Genomic DNA, 15,605 nt, shown 5'->3' with positions numbered 1-15,605 from the left:
TATTATTTGGTGTACGAAGTATGTTTATGTCTGCTTAATGTTTGTAAAGCGATAAAAATAAAAAATAAAAAAATATGTAGATATCCGTGGACTGGGTCTTAGTTACTCCCCTTATAATCTGTCGATTCATCAGAACTAAAATTAATTTATTACAGTATATATTTGGTACCAAAGCACAAATCTTTTTTTTTGTTTTTGTTTTTTATTTATGCTTTTGAATTAGGCTTTCTGTGCATATTTATGCTTCTTGAAAACTGAGCAGACCATAAATAAATCTAAAAACAAGCTATTCTTATTAGTCTTAAATCAGGACTTCTATATGAAAGTTGATGTACCATTTACTTTAACAGTATCACGTTACAGGGAATGGTCTACACTGAGTTGTTGATGCTGCATAAATACAGGAAATTGACTTCTGTGGCTTTTTTATTGTATTGAAATGGAAATGCCATTTTTAATAGAGGAATATCAGTGCAACCCCTTCCGATGGATGTTTGCACTTATTCTCACTCTTTTAACCTGGGGACGCCATGTAAGTCACCCACAACAAATCTCTATTGATGTTCTGTGGAACTAATGGCTCATCTGTGCTTCATATTTGGCAGGAGTGTAATCAGGCAGTCTGCTGGACCCCCAGTGTCCTGTTAGCAAGACTTTGGGAGTTTGTTGGTGGGTGGGAGTGAACACACGTAAGGTCGAGTGGGGGTGGGGTGTTGTCTTTGCGACTGTCTTTTAAACCGTGTGCTGGCAGATGTCCGTCCCAACAACAGAGCGCAGTCCTGAAGATCAAAGGGAGGCGGCAGATAGGCTTATATGGCCGAGCTTTGTTGCATGATACAACTGTCAGCTTCAGTAGGGCTCGTTTCAAAGTGAACGGATACAAGCTGCAGCGTTTCTGGTCTGATCTCGGATGTATTGGTGAACCTTTTTCTGCAGGTTACAGTTCAGCTGGACAGTGAAGTGGAGAGGGAGTGCTTTGAAGTCGGAACATATCAGTGTCCTTGTCCTCTGCTGACCTTGGAGGACATACAGCTATTTTCAGTCATTTCGTGCTTGGTCTTTGGTTTATTGTGAATAATGCAATCTTGAGTATTGATAATTAAGGGGTGTACAAAAATATTGATAAATCGAAGTGTCACAAAATTATGTTTTGCAATACTGTTTTTATTCTTAAACACAGGATTGATTTTGAATGAATAGATTGCATACAGACATTCATGGCAGTGGTCTTCAGATCCCACTATTCAGATTCCATACTCAGATTTTATGCATATGGTTGTATGGATATGGTGATATGGTGATATTGTACTGTATCATGATAAATTTATGTTATTGTGATATCAACTGCTCGTTTCATTACAGTTTAGCTTCCATAGTAGTTTGTGTATCACAAAAAAGATTGTATATTGTGAAAATGTCTTTAAATATTGTAATAATAATATTTAAAACATATGATAAAAAATATAAATATTGTAATTTAATAATTAAACAAAAATATATAAATAATATTGCATTTTAATTATTTATTTTTTGACCCAATTTGGAAGATCAATTACCAGTCACCCCATTCATGTAAATCCCCCCTTTCACTAAAAACGCCCTAACACAAGAAGGGGGAGAATAGGGAGAAGACTATCACATGTCTCCTCTGACACATGATGCCAGCCACCGCTTCTTTTCGAACTGCCGCTGGTGCAGCTTCACAAGGTAGCCAGTGCACTTGGGATTGCTTGGCTTCCCAGCTCCCAATACAACAGCTAAAAGACATCTGTGCCGACCAACATCACAGCACCTTAACCCATCCCAAGTGGGAGCAAGCCAATTGTGCTCTCTCTGATTTCGGCTGCTGATGGCCAGCAGCATGACCCGAGATAGTGATAGAAAAGTGATAGAATTGTTTTACCATATTGCTCACCCCTATATGGTGATGTGGTTTTTATACTGAAATTTGCAATGTATCATCTATATTAGTATATATGGCGATACAGTACATCACCATATATTGAATCATAACTCCTGTATTGGGATATGTATCATATCGCCGGGTTCTTGCCAATGCACAGCCCTATTTATGAGACATTGTGGTAAACAGCTGCACGACACCCAAAACCCTATTAAGGAGACACTCGATACAGTGCTTGTGTGTGGCCTACATAATTACCTCCCTGGCTTTGTTGTTGATTTGGGTGGATTTTCTCATCGTCCTCATTGTATCGATTCAAATGTATACCATTGACAGCTGAATTGTGCAGAGAAAGAACGGCAGCGCTGGAAAGAAGTTCAGATAAAGTCGCTTTGAACAAATTCCCTCTTTGATCAGAGTTCTGGCTTGAACGGCATTCTTTAAGAAGTCAGCTCTGCTTTTGAATGAGCCTGTTATTGTTCTGCTTTATCTCCCGCTCCTTTCACCAGGTCTCAACCGCATCCCTGCCCCTTTGTTAGCAGGAGAACGCTCTGCTTGTCTTCGAGGACAAGAACACACAGACAGACACACATACACACACGCACACACAAGCTGACATACAAACCAACATGTTCAAACCTACCCTCCCACATCTTTATCAGTCTTTTTTTAGCACACCTTGTCTTTTTTCCCCTCTTATTTATCTGTCTGAGAAAACAGGAAAACTCACTGACTCAACTTCCTTTGGCCCAGACGATATCAGCCCACGACGTAAACAGGCTAACACAGAGACCACTATCTGTGTTATAAACTTTAGCCAGCTTGCACACAAACAAACCCGAGATCAATGATTTAACATTGGCTGCATTGTGGAGGGTTAGCATCAGTATGGAGTGAACGTCAGAGGCTGAGTAAGGTTAGGTCTGAACGTTGTTATGGAGTTACTGAAGTTATCCCACTACACAAAAAAGAGTGACACACTACTAATTCTCATATGTTCAACACTTGCATACAAAGAGGATGCAGCCTGCTGATGCAGAGCACGCCCATTATCGTCACCTGACCCTCCCCCGACACCCACTTTTCTGTTACCCACCAGATAGCCCCCAAAACATCCAGTTTACCACAAATAAATGCCATTAAATTGCATTTTTTTCAATGATAACATTAGAACTATTAGACAACTACAGTACACTTCACATAATTCAATAAAACACTTAGCAGAACATGCTACCATCTACAGTTTACAAAGTTGTTATTCCTCATTCCAGTTTCCTCCAAAACCCTTGAGGAAACAACTCAAAACATCAACAAGTACCTGCCACTACGACCCGGGTATCGCTGGTTCGAATCCTGGGTCTTGTCTGAGGATCTCTGGTTAGAATCACTGGGTAATGCTGAATGCCATCAGCAGCCATAGCCTGAGAGAGCACAATTGGCCTTTCTCCCTCTGGGTGGGTAGCTCTCTCTCCTCATATCACTTTAGTATGATACTGGCCAGCAGGGGTGTCTGCTAGCCGATGCTAGAATCAGAGCTGGGTACCTGGCTCTTTCCTCTGAGCACATTGGTGGCCCGGTGATGTTACACTGGCGGCAGTTTGAAAAGAAGCAGTGGCTGGTTGCGCATGTATTAGAGGAGGCATGCATCTAAATACTGATTCTGGTAAATTACCACTTGGTTTAGATACAGTCAATCATAGAATCCTGAAGTAGCTAAAAAGTGGGTAGGACTACTTGGAGCAGTCCTGGAATGGTTCAGGTCTTATCCTGAAGGCTGGAGTTTCTTTGTAGCCACTGCCAGTTATAAATCTAATGGCTTTGACATGTGGAGTCCCCCAGGGATTCATTATTGGGTCACTTCTAATCAATTTCTATATGCTTCCATTAGGCCAAATCCTACAAGAATTACTTGTCATAGTTATGCTGATGACATGCAGGCTCACTTACCAGATGAATATGTATGGAGCACATAAACAACTGAAACATTTTCTTCCAATCAAATAAGGACAAAGTAGGTGTATTGTCCTAAACAACAAAAACGATATGATATCTGTGCATACCTGGAGTGTAGGTCTCTAAACACTAAGGGCCGTGTCTGAAAAACAAGTTTTCATCTTGAAAACCAAGCCAGAATTAAAGGTCTCAGGGTCCCAAAAAGATTTAGAGAAACTCATCCATGTTTTATCTCCAGCAGAATTGATTACTGTAACACTGATTTAACAAAAAAGAACATCACCCAGTTCTGAAATCACTACATTGGCTTCCACTGAGCTACAGAATAGCCTGTAAAGTGCTGCTGCTGCTAGTCTACAAATCACTCTTTGGGTTTGGGTTCAGAATACATTTGTTATCTGCTTAAAGAATGTAATACCCAGTAGGAGATCACTGAGATCTGTGAGTAAAGGTCAGCTTGCGGGACCCAGAATCAGAACTGGGGAACATGGTGGAGGCTCATTTAGCTTCTATGCTACAGACAACTGGAACTAACACACAGAAAGTCTCAGATGTGCCGTAAATATAGCATTTCTTTTGTTGTTCTGTTTTTTAACACATTTGTATTTTATATACTAATTTAAACCCTGATTTTATCAAATGTACTATGCAAATAAACTTGCCTTGGTTCTTCTATGACATTGCTTAAAGAGCACACCCTAATTTATATCACTGCTGTCCAATTAAAAAAACTTTGAATGGAAATTAATGTAAAATATGTTTATTAAGTTATTAAGAGCATTTCTAGTGGTTGATTCGTCCAGAATTAGTTACACAGTGTACAGAAGCAGCTACAGGGTTCAAACCATGGAGAAAACTAAAAACAGACAAAAATGGAGATACATGTTTTTTATTGGACAGCAGCGATACAGTCACCGCTTCTGCATTTCATCCATCTTTATGCATCAGTACCAGCAGAAATGTGCATGGAATATAGTCTACTGTATGTCGGCATCAGCCCACTGACTCCCTATAGGTTTATCCCAGCTTTCAGTCAATATTTGCAGTCTGTATTATATTATATAAAAAAGCTATATTTACATTTGTACCATATTTGGTATTTTGATACCAATAATCAAATTAAGTTAAGTAATGCAAGCTTTACATATACCATAAATGTAATTACTGAAGAAACTAACTTTGTAGTTATTCATGATTATGATGTTTTATGATGCATTGTAAGTTGACTGTATAGAAAAACAGTAATACACTGGATTTTTAAGGTTCTAAAGTTTGGTGTTTCTCTTTAGTGTAGTGTTTTAAGCTGTTTTGCTGTGGCTTGGTTTTGTAATCTGAAGGCAGTTGTTGTTCAGGGTTTGTGCTCTTGTATTGTCAAGTCTCCAGCCAGTTCCTGGCGTTTCAATAGGACACTTGCAGCACTGGAAGACAAACACTCATTCCTCTGAGGGTCGTTGCCAGGAGGATTGGAGAGGGCGGGGGTTTGTGTGTGTGTGTGTGTGGGGGGGGGGGGGGGGGTAGGGTATGTGTGTGTAGTGACTCCTCTAATTTGAGAGAGAACATGTGGCACTGCTGCTGTTGCTGCTGCTGCTGTTTGTGGCATAAACCAGTGACGAGTGTCACCAGGACGCCTATCCAGCAAGGCAGATTCTGCACTGCAGCCTTCCATGGAGAGCAGGAGCCTGTTATCGACACAGCAGAATTACAGAGATACATACGCCTTGGGTAGTGAGCAGCTTGTGTTATGACAGAAAAGGTGCTTTTCGAGCTGGGGTTGTGTTGTGGTGTATCGACTTAAAATATCAGAGATGTGAAAAGCAAATGTAACGTCTGAGATAAGAAGACAAGCTGTAGAGATGTTTCTGTTAACACATCCTGAGTGAGCAGAGCCTTTTCATCTTCCAGCGTCTGTGCAGAGAGCTCTCGAGGAGGATTGATCGAAATGTAATGCTGGCTATTCAAAAGCAAAGGTCTAAACTAGTGGTGCTCTGATCTAGGGCTAGATCACAATATTTTCACGATACATGATATTTATCACGATACATGTAACCACACACTAAAGGACAGTATCAGTAGCAACAGATTCCTAGAAACTACTGTTCAGATACTCTCCCATTTTGAATACAGTGATGTTTATTCAACATCTGCTGGACTTCATCTAATTAAACCAGTCTAATTACACTGTCTGTAATGAAAGCTGCAGTTGATCAGTGTTCTTTAAGCACTGACGATGTCTTCGATATGCTTAGAAAAGCATGTTGTGTATCACAATAACAAAATTAATCACAATATGATAAAACATCGTTATATTGCCCAGCCCTACGCTTATCCGATACTCAGTATCAGTATTGGTCTGCTACTGGGCAAATATCTGACAGTGATTTAATTCATATAAATAACCATCATCCATGTGACACTCTAGTTTATCCATTAAGGTGTGAACTGATTTATGGTCAGCAAAAATGCAGTAATGTTTTGATCAAAACTTGGTCAAATTCATACAAAAATCCTTAAATCCTTTTAAATTCTTAAAGCATCAATCAAATGAAGATATATTTGAGTACCCTAGGATCTCCTGAATATAACATCTGGCATGTGTGACTCTTATAAATACTTGTATAAAACTTGTTGTGAGGTAAATGAAACGTATGACAACTTTCTAGGATTGTGGGATGGAAAATATGGTATCAGATTGGTATCAGTATCGGCAGCTACGCAAAGTTGCAGTACCGGTATCAGTTACAGACATGAAAAGTGGAATCGTGCCACCCCTAAATTAAAGAGAAAACTACAGGGTATTAAAATGTAATTGCAGCACTTTTGAAATGTTATTACTGATTAACATTGTTTTTGTGGCTAAACTTTATTTATGGTGGTAGAATATATAGACAAAAGTATTGGGACACCTGCTCATTGGTTTCTTCCTAAATTAAGGGTATTAAAAATAGTTACTCCAACAAAATCCTGCATCTCTACTGGCCAGGGAAGAATGCTTTCTACCAAATTTTGGAGCAATGCTCTGAGGATTTGATTGAATTTAGTGACAGTGTTGGTGTTGGTGAGGTCAGGATGTTGGATGATCACCACCCCACCTCATCACCAGCTCCACAGTTATTGCCATACATATTGGGTTAGTGTATTTATGGTGTTTTGCAAACTAAAAGTCAGGGATTAACACTCCTTTACTAAATCTGAGCATTTCCCCCTTGCAGATAGTGGTCTCAGCAGCAAAATCTGTGACCTCTGATGACCTGTATCTGGAGGACACAGGTTCTGGAGGATACCCTGAAGATGACGATGACTTCAGCTCTGGATCGGGCTCAGGTAGGTCCTCGCTGAGCCAGGCAGTCGAAGAACACAGTGATTTCTTCCATAGAACACATTACAAGATGTGGTACTGAGGGTCACTGACCTGCTGCTGTTTTTTTTCAGGTGCTGGAGAGGAAGTGGAGGAAGCGGTCACAGTGAACACACTCTTTATAGCACCTAAAGCAGAGCCCACACAGGACACCACCAAAGACTTCACACCCAGAGTGGAGGCTTCCACATCCCGGGATATCCCAAGAGAAATGCCCAGGAAGCCTGTCAGGACAGAGGTGAGATTGCACTAAAGGGCTTTTATCTTTATTTGTAATAAAGCAAAGCTGCTTTACTTGGCTATTTGTTGAGTGTTTTTTCAGAATTAATGCTTATAGAAATCTGCAATATCATCGCTGTCATGCAAAAACACCTTGCAGCTCCAAAATGGCAAGTTTACAAGAGCAAAAAGCCTTCTTGACTTTTAATGGAAGTGAATTTAAAAATATTTAATTTTGAAGCATTTCAGTTGGTCTATTCATCATAAATGTTTGGACACAATGTAAAGATCAACCGCCAGATTCAAATTATGTCAAAAACACAAAAGAAGAGCTACAGAGATGGAGATAGACTATTTAGACAAAAGTATTGGGACACAGAAATTGAGAAACACTTTTTAGACAAAAGTATTGGGACACCTGCTCATTCATTTCATCTGAAATCAAGAGTATTAAAAAATAGTTTATCCTGCTTTTGTTGGATTAACTGTCTCTACTGTCCATGGAAGAAGGCTTTCTACTAAAGTTTAGAGCATTGCTGTGAGAATTTGTTTGTCATTGATTGTCATCCAGTGTTAGGAGGTCAGGATTTTGAATGATCCCCACTCCCTAGCTCATCCCAAAATAATTGGATGAAGCACCATAAAGTCCAGAGAACACAGATCCATTGTTCCACAGCTCAATGCTGAGGGGTTTTAAAGCCTTCTAGTCCAAACCTGGTATTAGGCAGCATGGTGCCAATAGGTTCATGTTTATCTGCTCCAGAGTCCTATTCTATTGGCAATACTTCACTACAGGGACTGGCAATGGGTGCATCTTAAAGCAGCTGAATGCATCAATTAAAAAGGGCGTCCACAAACATTAGGACAGATAGTGTATGTTTGTATATATTTACACACATGGCTATATATTTGGATATATATACACATATAGAAATGCAAAGGTCAGACGTGTACAGTGTTAATGAGCAGTGTTTAATGTGCATATGAAGTACAGTATGGGTACATTATAGACATTATATCCTTTTTTCTTTTAAACAGCCCCCAGTGCCTGTCACAGAGGACCTACGTAGGAATCCTCCGACCAGCACCACCAGCTCCCCCCGTTCCCCAGTGGAGCCCTTTGAGGTGCGCTCCGAAAATCTCTTCCAGAGGACAGAGGTTCTGGCAGGTACGTCCATCTGCGGTACTGCAGAAATGTTTTAGACACCTGTGAAGTGTAGAATGAAAAGCTGCTTATCTGGGCAGTAAAGCTTTAATATATTAGAATAAACACTAATAACATTCCTACAGAAAGTGAAGGTGGTTCTCCATCTCCAAAGTTCTCCTCATGGAGTCTAGTATTATTTAGAGTTCTCCTCATATCAACACCTGGTTTGGTGGTAAATCAGGGCTGAATGATGGTGAATCAGGTGAGCTGCTGCTGCTGATGATGATAGAATTGAACACATCCTCCACGCTGTGCCAGCTGGACTGGGGGGCGTCCAGCAGAAACCTGGAGGAACCAAGCTCTGTTCTTCAGACTAGCTCACTGACAAGATCTCACTACTTTCTTTAGAATGAAAAGCTCTTGCTCCTTTTTACTGGATTTAGGTTCACCTGCATCTGTTCTCATGTGACTAAAGGCTTCAAATAATGTGGCCCGGTGCCTTAAGCCTCTGTTTTTTAATAAAGCTGCTTGGGAAGTGTGAAAGTAACCCTGCAGTTTTTAAAAAGGAAGTAAAACCATTTGGCTCAGAGCTTCTTCCCTCATTTCAAGGTAATATCACTGCAGTATTCAAACTTTCCCAAAGGAGTTCGCTCTCTTTCTTTTATTTATTTATTTATTTTTACTGTAAAGCAGAATGCGCTTCCTTAAACTTTGACTGCAGCCCTCGCTGGGAGTTGTCAGAGTTCACAGAACAGGCCCATCCATAATTCCTGCTTATTTCTCTCCTTGAAAGAAATAATAATAATAAAAAAAACACATACGGCACACGCTGCAAATAACTGATCAATTTCCTCAGGTTTACGTTCAGGGGGGAAATATTGCAGTTAACTCTCTCTGCTCTGTCTGGGTAATATCCTGAGCCAAGCAGACTGGAAGCTGAACGAGGCCGCTTGAACTGTGTGGGCTGACTGGAGGTTTTTGCTGCATCCTGTCGCCAAGCTCTTCTCCCTGGCCCTCTAGCACTGTTGAGGAGGTCTTTTATCTAATTACGCAATTAAGTGAGGCTTAACTGAGGAAGAGCGCAGCCTGCTTTTCTAAACTGTGGAACTGTAGGGGGGGAAATGACCCAGTCACATAACCCAGATGATTTTGGCTGACTTAATTCTAGTGAGTGCACACACACAGAGCTGCCCCTTAACCTCCTTCTTATTTTCTTGTCTCGCAGCTGTCATTGCCGGCGGAGTTATTGGCTTCCTCTTTGCCATCTTTCTCATCCTCCTTTTGGTGTACCGCATGAGGAAGAAGGATGAAGGCAGCTACGATCTCGGAGAAAGGAAGCCCTCTGGAGCAGCCTATCAGAAGGCTCCCACCAAGGAGTTTTATGCATAGACCCTCCCTCATCCACAACCTGCCCTACCCCTCCCCACCCCAGCCCCCAAGTCTCGTACGCCAAGCTTCACCAACCACAATGACGGTCTCATATCGATGAAGACGACAAATACGTTTCACATAAAGATTTTAAAAGAAAGCTAAACAACATTTGAGGAACATAAATAACATAAAGGAAAGCTTTTGTGTAGAGTATTGTCATTAAGACCTTTTCCTTTCTTCCTTTTTTTTAATGAAAAGCCAAGCAATGCTCATTTTACAGGCGATCTCTGTGTATTTCAACTTTTATTGTGTATTATTTGAAAAAGGCTGAAAAGACAAAAACCACAATCTGTAAAGGTGAGGATTCTGCATCTGTCTTCTGTCAAAGGAGCTGTTTTTAGTCGCTGACTACTTTTTAACTGTAGCAGTATGTATTTGTAAAGAAAAAAAAACAATTTAAAGTGGAAATAATTGAATATAATTGTTCTGTATCGATCCTGTTTTCATTTTCATCTTTTTTTTGTCTTAGCATGTCTGATGTTGATCTTAAAGGTGTATTTCATTAATTTATCTTTTCTCTGGTGTTTAAAAAAATGCCTTTCTGTAGTTTTCATGGAGCTCTTTTGTCTCCGGATTAACATTTCGCCGTCAATGTAAATGTTCTCCCTTAAGGTTACAATGTTTATTATTATTATTATTATTATTATTATTATTATTACTATTAAGCTCTCACATCAGCATGGTCTTGTGAACAATTTACAAAGGAATCGTCGTTTTTTTGCATAGCAGTAGCTTCATATGTAAGCTTTGTATTTAGCTTCATATGTCTCTTTATGCTCAGTCGGTATTTGGACGTCTAGGTGAGAGATAACAAAGCAAAAATGTATCCACGTACAGCTGGAGAGGTTGTATACTTTCATTTTATCCGATCTCTTATGGTACTTGTCGGTGCTCGTCAGTTTAAGCTGTGTGAAGTGGTGTATACAACCCATACAATTTGTTAGCCCAGCCCCTTTTCCCCTGACTTTTCTGCTCAGTCTCTCAGTGGCCCTAGTCTCAGTTTCTGTCGTCATGGCTTCCACCTGTGATGCCTGGGTGCATTACGATCTCGCCCTGAGCTCCAGTTGGAGAGGGACTGGATTTGTTCCTTGCGGATGGAAAATACTTCACTCATGTTCCGACGTGTTTAGGTCACGTCTGTGGTCAGAGGGAAATGGTATACTTGTATTTCAGAGAACCTCTCTCGCCTCATAAAGAGGATCGCTGATGTCAGCTCAGCGGAGCGTTTAGTCTAAGAGACGAGATCGTCTGGAAATTTAGACTATAGTGACTCACAGCATAGGTTGTTTGCGCTTTGCTTAGGCTTAGCTGTCCAGACTTCTGCCATGACTCTGGTTTTCGTGCCGTTAGGCGTGAGAGTGTCCTTTCGGCAAATGTTCTGATGCTCCTTCTGAGAAAGGCTTGCGCTTTCTGTCAGTGGTGATCCAAACAAAATGTGGTCGATATATGTTTGATGGAGCTTGTCGAACCCTTTGGACTCTTGGAGGCTCTCAGGCTGTCTTGGAGGTCCAGGATGTGGAGTATTGCTCTTGTTAACCTTCTGGTGCTGATCATATGAAGGCCAGTAAGTAACCGTCTGTTTTTGTTCCTTGTCCCCCACCCCCACTCCCACCCCGCGTGGATCCCTATGAACTCGACAGGTCATGAAGGCACGCCCCCTAATGAACTCTACATACGTTCTCTCTTCTAACATCCTCGTCTTCTCGTTGTATCAAGCTGTTGCCAACCCCTCTTGAGTGACTTCCCAGGCCTCAAACATTATCTAGCTCAGCTGGAGGTGAACAAAGGAAGGCACTGGAAACAAAACACACAAGCAAACCCAAAGACTCATAGGATTCCCTCGTCAGTGTGTCATATTCATATTCCTTTGGCCACATTTGAGTTTTCACATGTATGTTTTTCCCTTTTCTTTCTTTTTTTTTTAGCTTTAGGATGATTTTTTTTTTTTTAATCAAAGACCTGACCATCGAGTCCAACTGCTTATTCATATATTTAAAAAAACTATATAGAAATATATATAAATGTATATTCACAAAATGTTTTAAACCTTCAAAGTGCCTACCATTTGGAAATGTGCTTGTGTATGTCTCGGTTGAAGGCGGTGTGTGTGTACATCAGAATGGCCAGAGTGACTGGTCTTGTGTAAGCACAGCTGACTGTAATGGTAACTTTTTTTTAGTCTTACAAAATGCAGACAGTATTGTATCTATAAGTTGAAACAACACTACTGAATAAACATTGTGGCCTAATTTTGACCATTTCGCGTCTGTTTCTTGCTCTGGACAGTATGTGGGGGGCGGGAGTCCAGCACAGTTTGCTGATTTAGAGCAGGAAAAGCACAAAACTGTGCAGGAATCCGGCCCCCCAGGGCCAGAATTGCCCAGCCCTGGCCTTTGGACATTCTTTCATTCTTAAATAAAGTTCCTGAATGGTTCTTAGTTGGGATGTATGGTGATAGAAAAGCCAATAATGGGTGCAACCCTTAGATTACATGACGTTTTTTTTTTTATTTAAAGTTTCTTCATACTTGTATTTACATAAAATGTTCTTTCTACTCATTAAAAAGTTCTCTAGTGGTTGTACTTTGGCATTACACAAAAGAAAGAACCGTACCTTTGTTTTTAGTATTATTATTATTATTATTATTATTTAGTATTTTGTGATATAAGGAAAAGCTGAAGTGAGCTGTGGTGAAAGGCTTAACAATATACAACAGCATGGGGACTGCTGCTAAAGAGGTTCACAATCTACACCGTCATATCAGAACATTACGGCCACCCTTTCTATCAGCTCCATTTACCATATAGTGTGTAGCTATACAATGTCAGACTGTAGTCCCTCTGCTTCTCTGCATAGTGTGTTAGCCTTCTTTCACCCTGTTCTTCAATGGTCAGGACCCCACAGGACTGGCCACCACAGAGCAGATATTATTTGGGTGGTGGGTCATTTTCCACACCGCAGTTACACTGACTGGCTGCTGGAATTTTTAAACACTGTGCCCGCTCACCGTCCACTCTATTAGACAATCCCACCTAGTTGGTCCATGCTTCAGTCCTGTTTAAGACTGTTTAAGAACTCCAGCAGCACTGCTGTGTCTGAACCACACTACTAACAGACCACCATGTCAGTCTCACTACAGTGCTGAGAATAATACCACCACCCAAATAATACCTGCTCTGTGGTGGCCCTGTTGATTGTGTGCAAGTGGGAATTGGGGAGAATAATTAATGGGTTTGTACATTTTCATAAGAATGAGTTTCATGGGAATGAGTCAAACAATGTTGTGTCCTTCAATAGCAGAAACCCACGTGAGTAAAACGAAGCCAATTCCTAAAACACGAAACTGTTTCGTAACAGTCTTGGTTCATAAAAGCTCACACTGGACGACTAAAGCAAGAGCTGATACTGTTATACAGCGCACTGGAGCTTTTGGAGTATCTAAAAGTTAACACTAGGCCACTGACACAAGGACCCTTGCTGTTGTCCAGCACAATGAAGCCTTTGTTGCTGCTACAAGCTAAAGCTTAGTGTCCAAAGCAAGAATCCATGCAGTTCTCCAGCGCACTGTAGCTTTTGGAGCAGCTAAAAGCTTTTGGAGCTAGCACTAGGTGACTAAAGCAAAGGCTAATGCTGTTGTCCAGCACAAAAAAGCCTTTTTTACTGCTACAAGCTAAAGCTGGGTGCCTGAAGCAAAAAATCAGTGCTCTTATCGAGCCTTTGTAGCGGCGAAAAGCTGATGCCAGGCTGACCATCAGCAATCTCTCCAGCTAGCTAACTGTACACCATGTCGAATGGACACCAAGGTGACCAAGGGGTTAAAGTTCGAAGCTATTCTAGGTTAGGCTAGGCTTTGCTATGCTAGTATGCTATGCTAGGAGCTATTCTTTTTCACAAGCCATCCGTAAAAGTAAAAGCGTGTTTCATTCTGAGACAACATAACAGGGTGGTAAATAGGTTTAGATCTGAGCGTTTTTCACCCTGAACGAAGTCACATACACTTACTGCTAAAATACAAAATGTAAAACCTTACATAAGGAGTTAGGTAAGTTACTATTTTTGAAGATACATGTGGTTTTAGGACAGAACAATCACATTCTTTGCGTCTGGTTTCCTTTGTTTACCTTTTTCTTTTCAAAGTCAATGCTTTTGGGGTTCGTTCAAGAGGTCAAGGCAGGTTTCAGCCACCGGCAGATGTGTAGACATGCCTGTTTCTATAGAATGAGAGGTGTGCCAGCTGTAGGGTCTGTTCCTGAGGCCCACTTGCTTTAAAAGGCAACGCAGCCCACACCAAAGGCCAACATCACGAGGCTCCTCCATATGCACGTTCATGCATTCACTGCGCTACACACTACCCAGCCCACCATTTGCGTTTGTGTGCTGGCTTGTCAGAGCGCAGCCCGGATTTATAGCCCTCTGAATAGGTGCCCTATGTTTGTGTTTGTGCTGGGGTTAGGGTTGGTGTGTGCCCGTGTCAGAGTGTGCCTTTAATTTATAGCCTTCTCAATAGGGACATGAGTAGAGGGGAGAGAGAGAGACAGAGAAGGGTGGAGTGAGAGCACGGATGGGTGCGTATGGGAAACAAAAGGGAATCGGGCCTCCTTTTTTGGGTGACAGAGCTAATTCAATAACAAGGCCAACAGTAGTTGTTAAATCATGCAGAAATTTCAAAGAAGTGGCGTCCAAAGTAAACATGCTGTCAGGCTTCATAAGAGGCGCTGGCTGGAGGGCAAAGCACCAGCATCAGCACATGCTTGTACAGTCTGGGCTGGAACAAGCTGTAGGTTTAGCGCCTTGGCCCCAATCTCTAAAACACTCTAATAGCCTAATCTCTCCATGACTCTTTAACCTCTTCAACCCTATGGGCTTATTTTTGATGCTTAATGCTAAGAATAGTTGTAGAAGGATTTAGTATCTGCTGTGTTACTAATATGAGTTGTTCGATGGCTGCCAGAACTTTGTTGTAGCAAAGATTTCACTGCTACCATACACATCTAAACAGCCACGAATAGGACAAAGACACAACTTGTGGCTGTTAGATATTTTTTTTGGTGGATGACAAGCAGAAGGCCATCATTTTCATGTATCGCAGACTTGCCTTACAGTTGATGTCACAGAGTCTACCACAATAATTGGCCAAGGGTCTGCATGTAATGTAACATACAATCCCAATAAAAGACAATAATAATGTAAAGGTTTTATTTAATACATGATTTTTAAAAGAAAATTCTTCAGTAGGATGTGTGTAGTTATATTACCACCATCTCTCAATATAGTTTCAACTTCATACAGAGTACACAGTGAAACGAAACAACGTTCCTCCAGAACCATGGTGCAACATAGACACAGTGCATACAAAACACAAGTGCAACACAATACAAGTGCAGACAGCCAATACAACACAGTACAGACTGAGAATAATAGTCCAGAGAGGTAGTAAAGTTATTAGTGCAAAATGCTTCCCATTTTGTCTGGGGTAAATAGTTGGAGAGAGAGAAAGAGAGAGAGTGTGTGTGTGTGTGCATGGAACAGGAAAAACCATCAGTTCAGTCTCTGTAGTTGAGAAGTCTGATGGCTTGGGGGAAGAAGCTATTGCAGAG

General features: G+C 41.0%; 1 protein-coding gene across 1 annotated transcript in view; it reads left to right on the top strand.

The window, feature by feature from the left end:
* The window catches only part of sdc2 (syndecan 2), a 49,385-nt gene extending 37,128 nt beyond the window's left edge, over nt 1-12,257 (top strand). The window contains exons 2-5 of the mRNA XM_072674895.1: nt 7,066-7,177; nt 7,286-7,449; nt 8,469-8,598; nt 9,803-12,257. Of these exons, the coding sequence (XP_072530996.1) occupies nt 7,066-7,177; nt 7,286-7,449; nt 8,469-8,598; nt 9,803-9,966 (570 nt within the window). The 3' untranslated portion in view covers nt 9,967-12,257. The remainder of the gene's footprint in view (nt 1-7,065; nt 7,178-7,285; nt 7,450-8,468; nt 8,599-9,802) is intronic.
* Nucleotides 12,258-15,605: the final 3,348 nt, after the last annotated feature.

This window comes from Salminus brasiliensis, chromosome 3 (genome assembly GCF_030463535.1).
Source record: "Salminus brasiliensis chromosome 3, fSalBra1.hap2, whole genome shotgun sequence".
Lineage (NCBI taxonomy): Eukaryota > Metazoa > Chordata > Actinopteri > Characiformes > Bryconidae > Salminus > Salminus brasiliensis.
The sequence above is the reverse complement of the archived record's forward strand: the minus strand, read 5'-3'. Positions and strand labels throughout refer to the sequence as shown.